Source organism: Cygnus atratus, chromosome 1 (assembly GCF_013377495.2).
Source record: "Cygnus atratus isolate AKBS03 ecotype Queensland, Australia chromosome 1, CAtr_DNAZoo_HiC_assembly, whole genome shotgun sequence".
NCBI lineage: Eukaryota > Metazoa > Chordata > Aves > Anseriformes > Anatidae > Cygnus > Cygnus atratus.
The window spans coordinates 190,946,827-190,968,174 of NC_066362.1; the positions used below are offsets into that span (position 1 = coordinate 190,946,827).

General features: G+C 44.3%; 1 protein-coding gene across 1 annotated transcript; it reads right to left on the minus strand.

Annotated features, from left to right (window-relative positions):
- Positions 1–434: 434 nt before the first annotated feature.
- FDX1 (ferredoxin 1) lies at positions 435–21,036 on the minus strand. Its single transcript, XM_035542777.2, has 4 exons — positions 20,604–21,036; positions 14,922–15,046; positions 11,088–11,217; positions 435–2,956 (listed from the first exon to the last, which is right to left on the minus strand). Exons 1-4 carry the CDS (start codon positions 20,777–20,779, stop codon positions 2,842–2,844), a joined length of 546 nt encoding a protein of 181 aa, XP_035398670.1. The 5' UTR covers positions 20,780–21,036; the 3' UTR covers positions 435–2,841.
- Positions 21,037–21,348: the final 312 nt, after the last annotated feature.

Below are 21,348 nucleotides of genomic sequence, written 5' to 3' on the forward strand. Positions count from 1 at the left end.
AACACAAAGGGCCTTCTATTTCGAGACACCAAACAGAAGCTGCAGGAATCAGAAGGCAGTTTCCCCACTGCCACGATATGTTTCTACCCCAGACCGTAGGCACATGCTGAAGCACATAAGGAAGCTTAGAAACAGAGGGAGCAAAGTCAGTTCTGATTTTCTCCTCATTTTTGAGGGGACTAGAGACAGGAGAGACCCATTGAGTCAATGTTTTAACACAAAGTGTGTGTGTTTAGCAAGCCAGTTACCTGTCATCCTTATTTGGACAAGGAAGTAAACAATAAACGTAGTTAACTAGCTTTGATGCTTTAATTGCCTGTCATTGAGCAGTAATTCATATTTATCTGTGAATGTGCACCATTAACTGTGAAGTTCCATTTTACACCCAGAAATGCATTCAAAGGGATGAAAAAAATCAATACAAACAAGGTGTGTCAAAGTAGTATAAAATAAGATTTATTTGCAAATCATTTTGACAATAAGGAAACAAGTATATCCTGGATGTGCATCTTGGGGATTACGTGACGGCTCTTTTGCCTTCTGAGATTTCCATTTATGTGCACTACGGGACACCTCTAGAATTCAAAATGAGCTTTGAAGTGTCCTTTTTTTTTTTTTTTTTGCCTTGCTGTACTAAATAATTCCTTCCACAAGCACACTATGGGAGACTCACGAAGTCTTTTAACCAGAAGCCATCACACGAAACACACAATGAAACCACCGTGGTTTACAAGGAAAACTTGCATGACAGCTGTTCCACATTTGTTTAACACCGTGTTAAGCACTTCAAGATTCCCACAAGGAAAAGTGCCGTGTGCTGTAAGTTTAAAAACAAACCAAAACAACAACAAAAAAGCCACACAACCAAACACACCCCACCCCAAATGCCAGAGCTATACTGAAACCTCAGATTTATTTTCTTTCCTATGTAAGGACGTACAGTACATCTGGTTATGACCTGAGTTCTCTCTTGGAAGCTAAGGATCTGTGTCTCATGTAAAAAAAATAAATCAAAAATTCATTATTTAGTAAGAACTGCTGTATGTAAATGAACTCAGAATAAAGGCAACACAAACTGAGAGCTGATTTACCTTATGTGATGGCGGGAGGGGTAACTTCTAAACTAAGGTTACTCACAGCAGTTACAAAGGAAGCAGCAGTATCTTCAGAACACTTCTTCCATTTATTTCCACCTTTTACCCAACCTTGTTCTCTTCATCTTTTGAAAAGTCAAGATATTTAAACTCTTAAGTCATATTTTTAATTAGATGAGATACCAAGTTGAGTTTTGAAACCCCTAACGATTAAGTTCTCTGAGCAGACCGCATTAAGCATGCCTTGCTTTAGGGGGAGGTCCCAAGTGATCACCACAAAACAAAGAAATACCTGCTCAGAGAGGAAATCAAGGATTCCAAACTACATCTATTATTTTCAATATAGTTCTAGAAAATATTTCTTTTTGTAAGAGGGACTTTTTTTGCTTTATGAAGCTCAAAATAATTCCAATATTCAACACTGGATAGTATTTTTCCCCCTCTCCCATAAATATAATAATGCAAGAAAAGATGTCTAGGTGTCATTGTCATCAGTTCAAATAAAGCATTAATGAATACAATAGATCATTCAAATGTGAATAAACATGATCTAGACATAAGAATATGCCCAAAATCATAACAGTAACAACTACAATCTTCTATGATCTTCTATTGTATCAGTGACAGCCATTTCATTTAATTATTTTGGCCAAAGGGGGAAAAAAAAAAAAAAAAGAGAGAAACTAATAGAGTCTTAGAGACGTCGTTTCATTTTGCCCTACTTTAGAATGACAAAACCCAGACCCAACTGAAGGCTCTCGATCATCACTCCATGTGATATCCCACCACAGGGATCTCCTTACCCCTTCTGGGAAACCTGGTGCGTCCTTATGGAAAAAATGTACCTAGTCATTTCACATCAATCACTGAAATGATTCTGGGAGCAAGGCACAGAATCCAGGACTCTCTTCACGCTGAATGCCTTAGCTAACATCAGACTGCCTCCTGAACAAGCTCAAAACAGGAAAAGCAAGAGACAATGATTCAGAACAAACATCATGTTGACAAACCCTGCTTTCTTCAACCCCAGCTCGGCCATCCAAGCTTCAGAGAACGGCAAGAATTTGCATTCACCTCCTCTGGTTGTGCTCTCCCGTTAGACAGCTCCAAGCCTTTACTCTAAGCCATGTGGACCTCCACATCTGTGGCGTACCGCAGGGGTTAATCTGCAGGTGCCCTCATTCTTTACTGGCCCCTAGATTTTATGATTTTAACAGTATTTCTGAGAGACAGAATTTGTCACATCTCTAAGGAGTTCCTAAAGTTTGTAAAATCCCTACCCTGAAAATCCACTATTTGCTAAGGAAGTATCATAATTACTGAAAAAGTGAGTTAGTTCTGAGCACACCATCTTTAATGGCATCACTTAAAAAGACCCCGTGCAGTCTTACAGGTTGTGCTCTCTAACAGATCTAGGCCTGAAACCCAGCAATGCCCAGGGGTTTTAGAGGTCTTGTAAAAGTGATTCAGTTTTCAAACATCATTAAAGGATTTGACAGATTAGTATTATACGAAATCTGTAATACACTTGCTAACATTTATAGTCCAATGATCAGTTAGAAGTATTATTGCATCTTAAGCGTAAAAATATAGGAGGTTCTATACAGAAAATTAAAATAGCATTAATCTAGTATTGATAGTCATATAAAATAACTCACAATTATGTAAGTTTCCATATTTAATTATACATTTAAAAATAAGTTATAAAAATAATTAAGCTCCTTTAAAACTCCTACGGTATCTTCTTTTAGGAGTTTTTACTCATATCTACTGATTGTCTAGCATCAGCAACAGCTTCTGGTACTCGAACAGTCATATCCTCCATTGATTTCTTCAAGCAGATCTGGCAGCCTAGACGTGATCTGTAAGGAAATAACATTGCCTTGAGCTCCAGCCAGTCATACATCTCACAGTACTTACAGCCAGCCCTGCTTCCCGGACATTCAGCCATCCCAAACACTTTGTGATCCAGAAACAGTCCCCTCGTGCACGGTCTTAATCAAGACCAGTAGTAAACTGCTTGCATCAATGCAAAGATATGTGGCATTAGTCACGGTCACTGATTGACATTCTTAGGTTACAGGCTTCAGCACGTTGGAAGTGGAACACCAAGTGCTTCACACTTGCTGATGCGACACAGTGATGGTGACCCTTCCTTTTTCAGTGGTTCACAGTCAAGGGTAGGGACAGACACTTGATCTCCCAAGGGAATTCAGCATCTCTGAAGAGACAAAGGCAATTAATCTGAAGGATAACCTCAGTAAAAGCACAGCCTAACCCACCCAGGGTCTGAAGACAGCCTGAGAAAACTGAACGTGCACTTGAACAATGCACCTGACAGCTTAGGTTAGCTGCATTTTTACAGCTTGTCAAAAAGCTACATACAACCTGACTGAGAAGAGATTAGGAACTTCTTTCTAAAAGTTCTCGTCCAAGTCAAACCTCCCCCACCAACTTTTACCTGGAGTTCTAGACTTTTTTTCCTAATTATTTACAAGACAAAATTCCCATTTACCTCCTCTTAACATAGCTGCTGCCTAAGCAGGTATGTAAGAAGCAGCATCTTCCTATGACTAACATTGTTAAAAAAAATAAAAAGCTCTGTGATAAGGTAATGGAGAGTACACGTGAACCACATGGGACATATTAACTACCTTATTACATGTACAAACGATAGCTACAGGGTCTTTAAAAAGTCTAAAATTTGATCTCTTCAGAACTCACTCCTTGCAGGCTTAACACAGTGTTTGCCAGAAATTACATGTATTAAAGAAGCCTGCCAACTTTTTACCAGTTCATAAACAAAGAAGCAAACTACAGCTGAGGATAACTGGGTCAGGTTTTTAGCATGACCAAGTGGATGATAACACACTGCGGAAACAGGAATATATCCTGACAAGCATGTTTATGATCCTACAAATTCACCGACCCAATCAAAACATTATGTTCACAGAAAGAAGTGAATTAATGCAGTCTGTGTGTTGGGTAAGACAGATATAAGGAACTTTAACAATATATTTAATCTCAATAATCACTACATTATCACACAATGAATCCTCTCTTCCAGTTTTGCTTCTTTAGTCCAGCAACATGCAGTGTCTTTCTTAGCTGTTTTAACATCGGAGTCTAAGGCTTACTCCCAGCTTTTTAAAGGAACTCAGCTAATTTAACATATACGCGTTCATTTTTAGGAATACCTAAGTGTTAGCAAGGATGTACAATATTCCATGTCACCAGCTGAATAATAATTTAATCAGGAATGTAGTCAGAGAGATCACAAAAAAGATACCACATTAATATGTGCACAGAACTCTTTCAAGCACGTCGAGAGCAACTGTTAAAGATCCTGGCTGAGTGCTACACCTGAAAGCAGTGTAAGTGTCTGTATGCATCAGCTTCAAATCATTGTGATATATGCATAAATATATATTTTAGCAGAAGACTTCAACTTGTGAATATGCAAGCATAAAAATATCTTTAAAAATTAATTCGCTAGAGAGATGCAATTTACGATACTTGTTTGTAAGGCTTAATTTGACTGAAGTTCTGTTCTTCAGTTAGAACCAAAGCTAACTGCATATGTACACTGCAGTGTTGACTACAGAGTTAACTTAATTTGAAATAACACTCTTTTTTTGAGCCTGCTACGGGATAAAACAAAGCACTAGGTAGAGCTAAATAACACTGTGACAAACAAACTACCTTCATCCACAGCATTTGCAATTTGACAGAGCTTTAACCAGATTCCCCCCTTCCCTGACAGCCTAAGAAGTTGATTCCTGCAGGAAAGCCATTCACCCTTAACCACTTCAACAGCCCTTCCCTTCACTTCTTCTATTTTTTTTTCTTTAAAGAGGCAGGAAGTCAGAGTTGTACAAATACAAAGATACACTTAATCCCTATTTTGTCATATAATAGCATTTTCTGGTTTTCTACCTGGTCCTACCTCATATTGCTGATCCACTTACTTTTTTTAAAAAACAAACAAACCAACAAACAAAAAACTTTAAACCAACATTCCTGGAAAGGCTTAGCTAGCTGCCATCCCGTTTCAAGTATGCAGTTACCACTGTTCCACCTGCCTCTCCATATGTATTAATCTGCACCTATTAACACCAAATTTTGTTTCCCATCACTCAACCACGTAAGATCCTTCTAGGTGCTGTCACAGCCAGTCTCTGACTTTACTGAAGAGTAACACAATACTGTACACAAGCTTCGTCATCTTACTCTTCATCTCTTCTCTCGAGTCATTCACAAACATGATCACTACATAAAATCTAGCACAGATGACTGAGATCACACTGGTGATTTAGGTGTTTTAAGCCAACTAACTAAACCTCACAGGCAGTAGCTCAGCAGTGTCTTACTGAGTTCCTTTAGAACTCCTGGGTGAATACCACCTAGCCCTTCCCATTTGTTCCTACATCTTTATTTGCTGTAGTACTTCTTCCATGGACACATCAGCAGTTAGACACAGATCTTCCAGGAAGTCCCCTGAAAAGTAAGCTTCCAGTGCACAGACATCCTGTAACATTTCCAGGAAAAAACCATGGAAAAAAGAACACACCTTTGCTTTTATATATCTATTTATAAGTGCACCTTCTACATCACCTATTAGCTCTTCATGAGGACAAGCTTCCTGCTTCTGGTAAGCTGAAATAGCTTGCTAAAAAGTAGAAAAATATTCTTTTTTCTCATCTTTTTTTTTCTTCAGTATTCTTTTTAAACATTTAGTTTGCCAAGGTTTACTTTCCCCCCCTCCCCTCTCATCTTACTACTTTCAGGAACCTCCATTATATTGCAGTTATTCCAAACAATTTTGTTTTAGCCTTTCTAATCATTCCCTCATTTTATGAGGCATTAACTTTCACAGCAGCTGCTAGTTGAAACCTTTCCAGTTCCACAGAGTCACTGACAAGAAAAAAACTTTCATCCTCAGACTTATGACAGAGCATGGCAGCACATCTCCATTGCAAAGCTTTGTATCAGCACGAGACCAGGCAAGCTATGGCAAACAGGAGAATCACTTAAAGCACTCTCTTCCAGAAAAGTCTTCCTCTCACACACATGAAAGATCCCTCGCCACAAGGAAGAACACATGATGTTAGGAAAACATGACACAAGTAGCATGTGCCTTCAGAGGGTCTAAAACTTAACTTAGTCTGAAGAAATTTGAGAGAAAATAAGTGTTTAAACAGAGAGCTCTGGCTTTCCAGTGTTTTTCAGTTCTTCAATAAGACACCCTTACTTTAAACCTTTAACTAAAAGATAGACACAGACACAGATTTCTAGGTTGGAAGAGACCTCAAGATCATCGAGTCCAACCTCCGACCTAACACTAAGTACTCCACTAAACCATATCGCTAAGCTCTACATCTAAACGTCTTTTAAAGACCTCCAGGGATGGTGACTTCACCACCTCCCTGGGCAGCCCGTTCCAATGCTTAATAACCCTTTCGGTAAAGACGTTCTTCCTAACATCCAACCTAAAACTCCCCTGTCGCAACTTTCGCCCATTCCCCCTCGTCCTGTCACCAGGCACGTGGGAGAACAGACCAACCCCCACCTCTCTACAGCCTCCTTTAAGGTAACTGTAGAGAGCGATAAGGTCGCCCCTGAGCCTCCTCTTCTCCAGGCTGAACAAGCCCAGCTCCCTCAGCCGCTCCTCGTAAGACTTGTTCTCCAGACCCCTCACCAGCTTGGTCGCCCTTCTCTGGACTCGCTCGAGCACGTCCATGTCCTTCCTGTAGCGAGGGGCCCAAAACTGAACACAGTACTCAAGGTGCGGCCTCACCAGAGCCGAGTACAGCGGGACAATCACCTCCCTAGACCTGCTGGCCACACTGCTTCTTATACAGGCCAGGATGCTGTTGGCCTTCTTGGCCACCTGAGCACACTGCTGGCTCATATTCAGCCGACTATCAACCACTACTCCCAGGTCCTTCTCGGCCAGGCAGCTTTCCAGCCACTCATCTCCCAGCCTGTAGCTCTGCTTGGGGTTGTTGCGCCCCAGGTGCAGGACCCGGCACTTGGCCTTGTTGAACTTCATACAGTTGACCTCAGCCCATCGCTCCAGCCTATCCAGATCCTCCTGCAGAGCCTTCCTGCCCTCGAGCAGATCGACACACGCACTTAGCTTGGTGTCATCTGCAAACTTACTGAGGGTGCACTGGACGCCCTCATCCAGATCATCGATAAAGATATTAAAGAGGACCGGCCCCAGTACCGAGCCCTGGGGGACACCACTTGTGACCAGCCTCCAACCAGATTTGACTCCATTCACCACAACTCTCTGGGCCCGGCTATCCAGCCAGTTTCTAACCCAGCGAAGCGTACGCCAGTCCAAGCCCTGAGCAGCCAGTTTCTTGAGGAGAATGTTGTGGGGAACGGTGTCAAAAGCCTTACTGAGGTCAAGGTAAACCACATCCACAGCCCTTCCCTCATCCACCAAGCGCGTCACTGTCATAGAAGGAGATCAGGTTCGTCAAGCAGGACCTGCCTTTCATAAACCCATGCTGACTGGGCCTGATCGCCTGCTCGCCCTGCAAGTGCCGCGTGATGACCCTCAAGATAATCTGCTCCATGAGCTTTCCTGGCACTGAGGTCAAACCGACAGGCCTATAGTTCCCCGGGTCTGCCCTCCGGCCCTTCTTATAGATGGGCGTCACATTGGCTAGCCGCCAGTCAACTGGGACCTCCCCCGATAGCCAGGACTGCCGATAAATGATGGAAAGCGGCTCGGCCAGCTCCTCCGCCAGTTCTTTCAGTACCCTCGGGTGCATCCCATCCGGCCCCATCGACTTGCGCACATCCAAGCTCCTTAGCAGGTCGCCAACCATTTCCTCATGAATAGCGAAGGCCACATCCTGCTCCCCATCCCCTTCCACCAGCTCAGGGCACTGGGTATCCAGAGAACAACCGGTATTGCCGCTAAAGACTGAGGCAAAGGCGGCATTAAGCACCTCAGCCTTTTCCTCATCCTTAGTAACTAGGTTTCCCCTCGCATCCAGTAAAGGATGGAGATTCTCCTTAGTCCTCCGTTTCGCATTGATATATTTGTAAAAGGATTTTTTGTTGTCTTTAACGGCAGTAGCCAGGTTGAGCTCCAGATGAGCTTTGGCCTTTCTAATTTTCTCCCTGCACAGCCTCGCTACATCCTTGTAGTCCTCCTCAGCGGCCCGCCCTTTTTTCCAAAGATTATAAACCCTCTTTTTTCTGCTAAGCACAAGCCGCAACTCTCTGTTGAGCCAGGCCGGTCTTCTTCCACGCCGGCTCGTCTTTGGGCACATGGGGACGGACCGCTCCTGTGCCGTTAAGATTTCATTCTTGAGGAGCGCCCAGCCTTCCTGGACTCCTCTGCCCTTCAGAACCGCCTCCCAAGGGACTCGGCCAACCAGCGTCCTGAGCAGCTCAAAGTCAGCCCTCCGGAAGTCCAAGACAGCAGTTTTACTGGTCCCCTTCCTGGCCTCGCCAAGAATAGAGAACTCTACCATTTCGTGGTCACTCTGTCCAAGACAGTTTCCGACCACCACATCTCCCACCAGTCCTTCTCTGTTTGTGAAGAGAAGGTCTAGCGGGGCACCACCCCTGGTAGGTTCACTGACCAGCTGCGTCAGGAAGCTATCTCCCACGCTCTCCAGAAACCTCCTAGACTGCTTTCTCCGTGCCGTGTTGTGTTTCCAGGATATATCCGGGAAGTTGAAGTCCCCCACGAGGACAAGCGCCGACGATTTTGCAACTTCTGTCAGTTGCCTATAAAACTCCTCATCCGTCTCCTCATCCTGGTTCGGCGGTCTATAACAGACCCCGACCAGGACGCTAGCCTTGCCGGCCTTCCCGCGGATCCTAACCCACAGGGATTCAACCTTATCATTCCCAGCCTGGAGTTCCACAACATCAAAAGATTCTCTAATGTAGGGAGCCACGCCACCACCCCCTCTGTGCTGCCTGTCCCTCCTGAAGAGCCGATAGCCAGGCATTGCAGCACTCCAGTCGTGGGAGCGGTCCCACCACGTCTCCGTGATGGCAACCAAGTCGTAGCCTTCCTGCTGCACGATGGCTTCCAGCTCCTCCTGTTTGTTACCCATGCTGCGTGCATTAGTGTAGATGCACTTCAGCTGGGCCATCGCCTTCTTCCCCAGCCTAGCCATTGTTTCCCCCGGCACGGCTCCAACAAGCCTTGTTTGAGCCCCGTCCCCCTTCTTGCCTAGTTTAAAGCTCTCTCTATGAGCCCCGCCAGCTCCTGGCCTAGGATCCGTTTTCCCCTTGGAGATAGGGACCCATCTGAGGCCATCAGGCCGGGTGCCGAGTAAAGCTCCCCATGGTGAAAAAAACCAAAATTTCTGTGCTGGCACCAGCCTCTGAGCCACCTATTAACCACGTGAGCTTTCCATGTCCTCTCCGTGCCTCTCCCTTCCCCCGTAGGGATAGATGAAAACACCACCTGCACTCCCGCTCCCTCCACCAATCGTCCCAGCCCCCTATAGTCCTGTTTGATAGCCTTGAGGCTTCTCTTTTCAAGATCATCACTGCCAGCCTGGACTATCAAAAGCGGGTAATAGTCAGAGGGGCGAACCAGGTTTGGAAGCTTCCTGGTAACGTCTCTGACCCTGGCCCCAGGGAGGCAGCAGACTTCCCTATGCGTGGGGTCAGGCTGACAAATAGGGCCCTCCGTTCCCCTGAGTAGGGAGTCGCCCACAACAATCACCCTTCTTTCTTTCTTGGTGGAGGCAGTCCTGAGGCGTGGAGTCAACTTCCTCACCTCAGGCATCCTCCTGGGCAGGCTTCCTACCTCGTCCTCACCCACCGGTCTCTCAAGCTCCAGGGCCTCAAACCTATTGTTGATGGTTGAAGAATGGTTGAAGATGGTTGAAGAAAAAAAATGAAGCTGAAACAGGTTTCTCAGCTTTACTTATTTGCCTTCACAACCTCCTAAAAAGTTAAGATCTGGCTGAAATTCAAGAAAGTGTACCCTTACAGAGAAAACATTTGTCCAGGATTCCCATTGTTGGTATAAGGAGATAAATGAGTTAATTCAGAATACTTCTTTGCAGAGACATTAAAAAATAAATGCTGTACAGGCCAGGTATAAAGCCCTCTGAAACCAATGGATTCTCAAAGACTTCCAACAAGCAGTTGTTTTGAAACCTGAAGGAAATGGCTTAAGAAACCTCTCGGTGTAGCTGCCTATAGCTCACGTGGCTATATTCCACGATACAGGCTATGTGCACACCAGCAAGCAGTGCGGCCCCCTAGGAACAGGTGTGCGGAGTGACGAGGTCTGTGACGAGGCTGTGACTCCCATGTCAGAAGGCATGTGACAGCGGGAAGCTGCAGAACGGAAGGTTACTTCACTAGCACATAAAAAAAATAGCATAAAAAAAACAAAGAGGTTGTGGAATCTCCCTCTTTGGAGATCTCCAAAAGCCACCTGGACGTGGTCCTGGGCAGCCTGCTCTGGGTGTCCCTGCTTGGGCAGGGGTGGCACCAGATGGCCTCCACAGGTCCCTTCCAACCTCAACCATTTTGTGGTTCTGTGAAAAGAAGATCTGACCCAAACTAAAACGCTAATGTAAAAATATCCATAAAATACATTAACTGGATACACACTGATGGAGACAGAAAACAGAAGGGAAACAAGAACAAGGAAATTCACATACACGAATGCAGTGGCAAAGTTTCTGGTGAAGGAACTGGGGTTTTGGTCACACTGCCATATCTGATGCTTCTGCATCAGAGAAAAGAGCAAGTGCTAGAAACTGCTACTCTTCAGTTTACAAAAACTGACAGTATTGTCATTAATATTTCATCAACTGTACTGACATCAGTACGAATTCAGAAAAACAACAGCTAAACTTGCCGGTCCTATCTGTGTAACAGAACCCAGTTATTCCTTAAAAGCTGATTAAGGTATTCCAAGAATACTAGACTGCCCCATCCGCAAACCCTCCTTTCTGTTCTTTGATGTAGGGAAGCATTAGGGTGCCTTACGTTTCTGTGAGGCCATATGCCAGGTCTAACATGTCCATCTCTTCATCAGTAATTGCATCTAGCTTCTCAAATATGTGGTCTTCAAAGATTAAATGGCAAGTCGAACAGGCTAACGTTCCTTCACACGCACCTAAAGAAAACAGCAAGGTAACAGAAAACTCAAATTCCAAATTACTGTATTTCAGAAGAATTGCTTCATATATATATATATATATATATATATATATAATGTTTTAGCTACTTAAGTAAAGAGGGGGATTCATCATCAGATCATAAGAACCACACAGAAAGCACTGTGCTGTTACACTTCACAACAGTATCAGTAGCACATATTCAAAGCAAGCATGACGCTGTACTAGAAGATCCAGTATCATGTCTTCAAGTACATAAAAACAAACGTGGAAAAATAATTTAATAAAATGTAAAAGGCTGAATAATGTAGAAGTTGTCACATCAACAATTTAAGTGTCTTAATGTTGGGGAAAATAGTAATAAGTAAAAAATAAGTTAAAAAAAATCACACCAACCATTGTGTTTAAATAGTGGAAGGTATTTTTGCAGTTGTAAAGCCAGCAGTAGCAACTGAATCGAGTGCAGCTGAATCATACAACAGTTTTATAAGTCTTAATGCACAGATACTTCTCTTTATTACTGCACGTGGGATGCCCCCTAGTGCTAGAAGTAAATAGGTAAGATTTACATTTTACATTTCTCCCTCATTATTTTTTCCCCTCTAAACACAGAACATAGTTTTGCATTATTCCATTGCATTATTCCCCTGCCCTAGTGTGATGCTTCATTATCAAATCATTATTGAAAGAGGTGCAGCCTATGTTATAATTAAAGGTTGCTAAAGTATGTCAAACATTTACCTTGGACATTATTTAGAGTTTACTGACAGCATTAGTTTTCCTCTTTACCACACTGCTTTAGAATGGCTGGTACTTACAGAAACTGAGAGAATATTAACTGTAGAATCCAGGCAGACTAGTCAAAAGCCTGTATGATACATTTAATAAAATGATACATAAAGCTAGTTATCCCATGTTACAGGTTTTTATAACTCTTCTTCCCCAAATGTATACAACTCATAACAAGATTCTGTAGAATTGTCGTAGAGATTATTACTAGCAGTGAAATGTATTCATACTTCACTAAAACATACCTCAGATTGCAAGCTGCAGTGCACTAACATACTTATTTTTTCCTGTAACTGCTCCATGCTATGTAATTAACTTTTGCAAACTGTAATTCCATTTCCTGCTTTACTTTGCACTATTATTTCTTAAACTCATGTTCATTTGAATACCTGTTCTGAAAGCCGGCTTTGCACAGTCTGAATCCTGTAACTTTCATGGAACTAACCATGGGAAGTCCAAAGTTTGAAGGAATATAAACGTTTTACAACTTCCTCCTGTTTTGATTTTGAACAGACCTTGTACTGAGATAGAATTCCACCAGCACATTGGCCTCCTTTACCCCTGTCCTTTTTATAAGCAGCAACCTTTCTGCTCTCCCCTGCGACGTGACACGTATCTGGTTGTTTCTTTCACCCAGCTCTCAGATACCACAGAAATTTCTGCTATAAAAAGGCAAACAACAAACTAAGATCACACGACAATACAGAAGTAACCTGACACTATTAGAAATACACCGTTTGTGTGTTGCCTCCAGAACCTTTCAGCTCAGAAGAGCTGCAGGTGGCATCTTTCATCTTTATAAAGAAATTTGTCCAAACAGCCAGGGATCAAGTTAGGAAAGCTAAAGCCCTGATGGAATTAAATCTGGCTGGAGATGTCAAGGGCAACAAAAAAAGCTTCTACAAGTATGTCAGTGATAAAATGAAGGCTAGGGAAATTGTGGGCCCTCTCCAGAAGGAAACAGGAGACCTGGTTACCCAGGATATGGAGTGTGCTGAGGTAATTGATGACTTTCTTGCCTGTCTTCACCAGCAAGTGCTCCAGCCCCACCGCCCAAGTTGCGGAAGGCAAAGGCAGGGACTGCGAGAGTGAAGAACCTCCCACTACAGGAGAAGATCAGCTTAGACCACCTAAGGAACCTGAAGGTGCCTAAGCCCACAGAACCTCATGAGACGCATCCAAGGATCTGGAGGGAACTGGCAGATGAAGTTGCTAAGCCACTGTCCATCATATCTGAGAAGTTGTGGCAGTCTGGTGAAGTTCCCACTGACTAGAAAAGGGGAAACCTAACCCCCATTTTTAAAAAGGAAAAAAGGGGACAACCATGGAACTAACAGGCCAGTCAGTCTCAGCTCTGTGACCAGCAAAATCACAGTTTCCTCCTGGAAACTGTGCTAAGGCACATGGAAAACAAAGAGGTGACTGATGACAACCTACACAGCTTCACCAAGGGCAAATCCTGCTGTATGAATTTGGTGGCTTCCTATGATGGGGTTACAGCATTGGTGGACGAGGGAAGAGAAACTGATGTCCTCTACCTCGACCTGCACAGTCTTTGACATTGTCCTTTACGACATCCTTGTCTACAGATTGGAGAGACATGGATTTGAGGGATGGACCACTCGGTGGGTAAAGAATTGGTTGGATAGTTGCACTCAGAGTTGTGCTCAACGGCTCAAGGAACAAGCGGAGACCAGTGATGAGTGGAGTTCCTAGGGGGTCTGTATTGGGAACAGCTCTATTTAACATCTTTGTCAGCGACATGGACACTGGGATTGAGAGCACCCTCAGCAAGACTTGGGGTGACACTAGGTTGGGTGGTGCAGTCGACACACTGGAGGGAAGGGCTGCCATCCAGAGGGCCCTGGAGATGTTTGAGAAGTGGGTCTGTGCAAACCTCAGGAAGTTCAACAAGGCCAAGTGCAAGGTCCTGGATCTTGGGCAAACCTAAGCACAAATACAGGCTGGGTGGAGAGTGGATTGAGAGCAGCCCTGAGGGTGTTGGTTGGTCAGAAGCTCAACATCATCTGGCAATGTACATTTGCAGCCCAGAAAGCCACCTGTGTCCTGGGCTGCATCAAAAGCAGTGAGGCCAGCAGGGTGAGGGAGGGGATTCTCCCTCTCTGCTCTGCTCTTGTGAGACCCCACCTGGAGCCCTGCGTTCAGCTCTGAGGCCTCCAGCACAAGTAGGACGGGAAGCTGTTAGAGCATGTCCAGAGGAGGGCCATGAGGATGATCAAACGGCTGGAGCAGCTCTGAGATGAAGGACTGAGGGAGTTGGGGTTGTTCAGTCTGGAGAAGAGAAGGTTCCGGGGAGACCTTACAGTGGCCTGCCAGTACCTAAAAGGGGGCTACAGGAAAGCTGGGAAGGGACTCTTTGTCAGGGAGTGCAGTGATAAGATGAGGGGAATGGCTTTAATCTAAAAGAAGGTAGGTTTAGATTAGATGTTGGGAAGAAATTCTTCACTCAAGAGGGTGGTGAGGCCCTGGCACAGGCTGCCCAGAGAAGCTGTGGATGCCCCATCCCTGGAGGTGTTCAAGGCCAGGCTGGATGGGGCTTTGGGCAACCTGGTCTGGTGGGAGGTGTCCCTGCCCATGGTGGGGGGGGGGGAGTTGGAACTGGGTGGTCTTTAAGGTCCTGTCCAACCCAAACCTTTCTGTGATCTTTCAGATTCCACCCTGATGGCACTCTGTCCATGTTGCCCTCCTTTAACACTCAAGCAAAGCTCACCTCAAATAATTTCTTTAGAACTTGATCCAAAATATTCTATGTACCTGCAGGAAAATAACAGGGAAAAGAATCCAAATAAAGTCCATCTAGGTTTTACAAATAAACTCATAAATATTTTTGAATAAACTGGTAATACACCATAATTTCTTGACACTGAATACGGTATTCAAGGAATCTACTTACCAAAACCATCTATGTCTAGATTATTTTCAATAACAACATCCAGCAGTGAATCTCCAGGTTTTCCTTTGGCCGTTAGTTTTTCACCATCACGATTGATGAAGTGAACGGTTATTTTATCTTCTGAGCTGAAAAAGAAAAGTATGTAATAAAACCAAAGAAACAAGTCAAAAATTGTTTAGACCTTTAAAAATTGATCGAATACTACAACAGAAACCAGCACCAACTGTAAGGGTGCAGAAACCCAAGGAAGTTACTGACTTTTACAAACTGTAATAGGCAGAGGCGTTCACTGCTGTACCTGAGACATGAAAACAACAAGAAAACCTTTCATTTGTGTTTTGTCACTAGAAGCTATGCAGAATCCCGATGCTTCACCTTTCACCACAGAGAGTCAGAGCTACTTTATTTTAGGCACTCTGTTTGCATTTTTGCCAAATAAAACAGTTAATTCAACTGCTTCTCTTCACACCTTTCTGGGGACTCTTGCTTTGCATTTACAAAATGTTGATTGTTCTCACCATTATCTGCTAGGTCAACGTTAAGGTCTTCCTACTTCTGCTTAGAGTTTAAATTTTGGAGTTAATAAGTTAGAATGCCTTAATTCACTTCTCCTCACAATAATGGAAATACTCCAAAAGCATTCTGCTTTTTTGAGCACGGGTTTTCTTAGGATTTCACTTTGTAAATATTTATTCCAGCAAAGGTCATTGAAAGTTCAACATGGGCATCAAAAAAAAAGGTTTCCTGCTTTGCTTTTTAGACAACTGTGTATATTTAAGAAAAATTTTCCCTTGTACTCTGCATAAAAATTTTTTAAGACTAATGTTTTTGATATGGAAAAAACAGGGATTTTTAGTGTTTCATGTTACGTTGTTTCACATGCAAAGCAAAAGGAAAGTTTTTAACATACTAGCAAATAAAATAGAGTTTGTTTGTTTAAACAGACTATTCCCTTTCTCATAGTAAGTAAGCAAAACAAGAAAAACTTGTTGGGCAGACAGGGAAGAAATCTGCTAAGAGATGAGAGAGATATAGGGAAAAAAAAAGGAAGCTAATGCAACATCTTTATTTCAATGTGAAATCCACGTTTAAGAACAGCATGCTTGGTATTACCCTAACTCTTTTTAATAATTGTGGGCTTTGAGTGATCTATGACATGGAAAGCAGACAAGCTTGAAAATCTAGTCACCCCCTTGGAAACTCATAAGGAAACTCGTAAGGCTGAATATTAAAACAAAAATTTAGAAGTGGCCTTACTGAAACATCAGTAGGTTGATTATTTTTGGAACCACCTATAAAAGAAAATGTAATTTTAGCAATTAAAGTTGAAGTCTGTTTTGAAAAACAAACACGTTTGTTGCTCCAGACTTAATGTACATGCCACAACTGGAAGGCAGCTGGCAGCAGGAGGTGCCGTGATGCATTACGGTGTTGTGGTTGCTCAATCCTAGTCGTATCGTCCCGCAGCCCATTCTCTGGGAGACAGCCATGGGCTACTGTTAATTCTGAATTCATTTCAAAATGATAATCGATAATGAAGGGTTGACATTGCAGATCCGCATGGCTCAACTGGAGCACGCGCTACAATAAAATTCAGAAATCTTAGAAGATGTATCTTTACAAAACGTAATTGATGTCACACAGTCACACCTGTGATGTCACCAGAGCGCCTCCAGCAAGCCATCCTGAGGAGGTTTAAGCAGTAACCACTCTGCTCTTCTTCCCACCCCTCTGTTCAGGTCACCACCTCCCACAGCACAACCCAGGAGATGGGCACCCACTTCTCAGACATGCTAGTGCAACATCCACCACCTTCACCAACTGTCAGCTTCACTGCAGGTTTAGGTCTGATGGGTTTAGATTGTATCTGGAAAAGTACAGACTCCTATTCACACAGCCAAATAAACCACTAACTGTATCGTGTTTTTTTTGTTTTTAAAAAAGTTCTTCAAAAAGCTCTTCCAGAGCTCACTGAAACACCACCCTCTGATATACTGAAATATTTCTGTCAATATGACAAACACGATCCTAACAGGAGACGCAGGTGTGCCTGCATTTATGGACATCCTCTGGCCATGGTAAGCACTAAATACTTGCTCAGTATCCAAAACACACCCTTTTCCTCTACTATAGGATAATGCAATCACCAGTAACACGGATTAGATAGTGAGATGTCTGGCCACAATCCTACGAGATGACAAGAACCTTTGTAAAAGGTAAGCCATCTTCCTCCCTAAGCCACTTTTCAAAACATACCTGAAACTATCTTCATCTGTGACTACACTTTAATTTGGGGTAACACCACAGCGTCACGAGAAGAACGGTCCTCCCGCCCCTCCTTGGCTCCTCACATCGCCAGCATTCCCATGGTCACCCAGTTAACCACGGTGGCAACAAGACGGGCTGAAAGCTGGCCTTCAGAGGCCTGCAGCCATACCAACATCACAACAGGGACACGGTCAGACCTACCCATTACAGCTGCTTAAAACAATTGTTACTGCAACTTTATGAGGAAGTTTCATGATCAACTTAGGCTGATCTCTTTCTAACACAAAAAGATGGTTTGGGGCATCCAAGAGCTTAGTGATATGGTTTAGTGGAGGACTTGTTAGTGTTAGGTCAGAGGTTGGACTCGGTGATCTTGGAGGTCTCTTCCAAGCTAGATGATTCTGTGATCCCCACTCTGAATTGCCCTTGGCACCATCCTTAGACCAACATAACTGCAAGTGAACTCATTTTGCTAATCTGGCCGAAAACCAACCGCAAAAACGAAGTACTCTGAGCTAACCCAGCAAACGGAACTGACAGAAGGGCCACTGCCCACCACAAAATGAGAAACGGGAACGGGATCCCCCGTCCTGGAGCCACAACCTTAGACGAGCTCCGGCCAGCTGTGGAACAGCACCGTGGCTGTGCGCGCCCAACCGGTGCTGCATGCGGCAGGGGACAAGGGAAGCACCATCTTTAAGTCCCCAGTTTTTGTTAAAGAACATTACGGGAAGTAATCTCTTCTGCAGGGCCTAATCCACTCGGGTTAATAACTGAAATTGAAATTTGGTTGTGACAACATTAAAGATACCTTAGTCCTCCAGTAGGATCTGTTTTTCTGCTATTGCCACCTTCGCTACTCTTCACACAGCCAAAAAGTTTAATTCAAAAAGTGTAAGTCACCGAGGCTTTACTGTGCATGAGCCTGACTGGTGAAAATACTTTCAGAAATGGATGTACATAATAAATAATCAGGTCAGTCAGACATTCAAAACACACACCGTGCAGATCTTTTTGATGACTGGGAGATACCACTAAAAGAAAAACCACATCTACATGAAACGATATTTAGGGTTTATGAGTTTCAAGCAACATGGCTTTTGGCTACCCAGACATCGTTTGCATGGGGGGGTGGGAACCACACAGACCATCCTGCAAAGTAGTCACAGAAAATTAACATGAAACAAATGCCAGGTCTTGCGCAAGCATAAATAGCCTCAGGATTACCAGAAAGAACCAAACATATTTTGCGTGATTTGCATAAAACATCCCAATTCATGCTTAGTTGAACCTTTTTTTTTCTTTTTTTTTTCTTTTTTTTCTTTTTTTAAGCTGCCTGTAAAACAAAATTCATTTCTTCACATGGTTGCCACAGTCCTATCACCATTGTTACCAATCTACACGAAGATACCCTAAATTAAGCATACTGCAAACAAACTGAAGAGCACCAAAGAGCTGTAAGTGCTGTCCACTGTCCCTCCTGTGCAAACAGAACACGTACTGCAAGAATCCTGACAGCCGCCACTCCTCCCTCAAAAAAGGTGCCCTTCTGCATCTTCAGCCACTACTTCCAAGTACCATCTATATTCCTTCAAACAAACAAACAAAAAAAAGATAACTGCATCCTTCTGCTGCATGTGGAGAAACCTACTCCATTATTTCCAGATTTTTTTTGTTCATTCAACAGCCCTAGTTGCCAGTAGAATTTCATTAAATTATTACACAAGTCTTAGAATATGGAAGTTACAAATCTGAACTAATCCTTAAACATGCAGCAATTACATAGTGACACCAAAAATACTGCATAAATATCTAAACCGCTATAAAAGAATTCTTAGATAACTACTGTTCATCACAAAATGAAAGGTGGGGAAAAGGGGAAAAAACAGACTGAAGATACATAACAAAACTGGAAGGAAAACATAATGCTCGATGCCCCACTGAACCCCTTTGGAAACCTTTGCTCACAAGAATCTCTTCCGCTGACAATTTTACCTGTTTAGGTCTTCATCCTCTAAACATAAATACAGGTAACTTTACATGTAAAAACAATGAGGAATGAATGTTTTTACTGGACTAACATTGACTATACAAATTTCAGGAACCAATTCAACCAATAAAGGTATGATAAGAGAAAAATAACTTTCATGTAAATTGAGGAACTACTAATGTATGAAAGAAACCAAAAGTTTTTTTCCTTCCAAGTCATTTAGCCGGATTATAAAATGTATTATTTAAACAATACATTTGAAATGCTTGCTTGTGCGAACTCTTTTGCAGGTATGCTTGTGCAATGTACGTGAATAGATGGCCGGTCTGTTTACAAGCCTGCATTCAGTCTGTGTGAAAGACCTGAGGGATTCTTGGTCTCATATAACAATTTGGTAAGGAAACGTCTTCCCTTTTCAGTAGACCGTTTCATCTTATTTTACCCTGTTCAATAACTTCAATATTTTTTTAGAGTTCTGACAATGCTTTTCAAAGTGTTTTTTTGTTTGTTTTTTTCAGTGACCTCAAAATTAATGATGGTCTGGGCAGGTTAGTGGAGACCTATTTATTAAGGCATTAGAGTCACTCAGAGAAGCAACCTAAACAGGCACCATACACGCCTTGTACAGGAGTCCTGAACTACAAGGCTTGTTTGTCTCTCTGTATTAAAAGATTAAAAGTATCTGCTGGCACAAAGTGAAGAGCACCTACAGGAGCGTTTGTTTAAAACCAAACTGCTGAAACGACTTTGATGGCGAGGGCACTACCCAACCCTCTGGAAACAGGCTAGGCTTCCCTGATGTTGGGCAGCCCATTGTGGGTTTTGTTCTTAGACAGAGAAACTCCTCTGACAACCAAGTTAATTTGCCTTTTAAAAGTGTATTTTAAATACTGCAAGTTACCTGCGGGCTCAGACCTTTGGATACATAGGCTATAGTCTCGGAGGCCACGCATAAACAAGTCTCTGATCATGTGTAGTGTTGCAAATCTGTAGTCGTGGACTGTGCAATATTGGTGCCTACAGGGCTCGAGCATGCCGCAACACACGCTGAGGGCAGGAGGGGCCCTTCACACCTATGTATGTGCTCCTCGGTAAAGAGAAACTGTACCACAAGCAGGGGAGATCTTCAGATCTGTGCTGCTTTTGACGTGCTGCGCTTCCACCACCGATCTAGTCAACCTTACTAAATTAAAAAAAAAAAAAAAAAGAATACACCGGCCCCAAACCCCCTCACGGCCCCCTGAGCCCGGCCGGGGGTCACCAAGGGGCCGCCCCCTGACAGACGAAGCGCGGCCGGGCCCTGCCCCGAGCTCCTCAGGGCTCGTCACGGACCGGGGCTCGTCACGGACCGGGGGCGGGTGCCCGGGGCCGCCGCCGCCGCCAGCGATCGCTGCCCTCAGCCGTGACCGCTCCGCCGCCCTTACCTGCGCGCCGCCCGGGCGGAGAGGCCGAAGGGCCGGGCCAACAAGGCAGCGGAGCCGCAGCCCGGCCTCGTCCCGGCTGCCGGCGAGGAAGAGAGGAGCCAGCGGCGACAGGAGGAGGAAGAAGCGGCGGCGCGGAGAAGTCTGAAGAGGCGGGCGGGCGGCGGCGGGGCCGCCATGTTGCGGCACGGAAAGGAGGCAGAGTCCCAGTGCTGCCGCCGTCTACGGCGACTCTCGTAAGGGTTTACGCCGCCTGCGTAGCGCGCTGCCCGCCCACTGCTGACGGCGTCGAGAGGGGACAACGCCACGGGAGCGGCGGGGGTTACGCAAAGTGCGCGGCGCCGCGCCGTAATGGCGACGGGCGGCGCTCACTGCACCGGCCGGCCCCTGAGGGTGGTCCTTCAGAGCCCGGCGTGTCCTCCTGTCCTCCCCGGCTGGGGCTGGGAGCGATTTCGAGGGTCTGCTGGCCCAAGGAGTTGTTATTAAATCCGCAATGGTGGTTTAAGAAGCCTGGCGTGTGGTGGATGGGGATCTGTGGTTCTGGGCAGGGAAGAGGTGATGGTGATGTGGTGGTGGTGGTGTGGTGTTGTTGATGGTGATGGTCTGGTGTGGTGTAGTGGTGGTGGTGGTGGTGGCGGAGTGGTGATGGCAGTGGTGGTGGTAGCGGTGGTGGTGGTGGTGGTGATGATAATGATGGTGGGGTGGTGATGATGATAATGATGGTGGGGTGGTGATGGTGGTCGTGGTG

Coding starts and splice junctions, on each gene's coding strand:
- FDX1 (XM_035542777.2), bottom strand. CDS start 20,779: ATGGCGGCCCCGCCGCCGCCCGCCCGCCTCTTCAGACTTCTCCGCGCC. Junction 15,047..20,603: donor TCCGCCCGGGCGGCGCGCAG/GTAAGGGCGGCG, acceptor TTTCTTTTTCAG/CTCAGAAGATAAAATAACCG. Junction 2,957..11,087: donor GCATATGGCCTCACAGAAAC/GTAAGGCACCCT, acceptor ATTTCCTTACAG/ATCACGTCTAGGCTGCCAGA.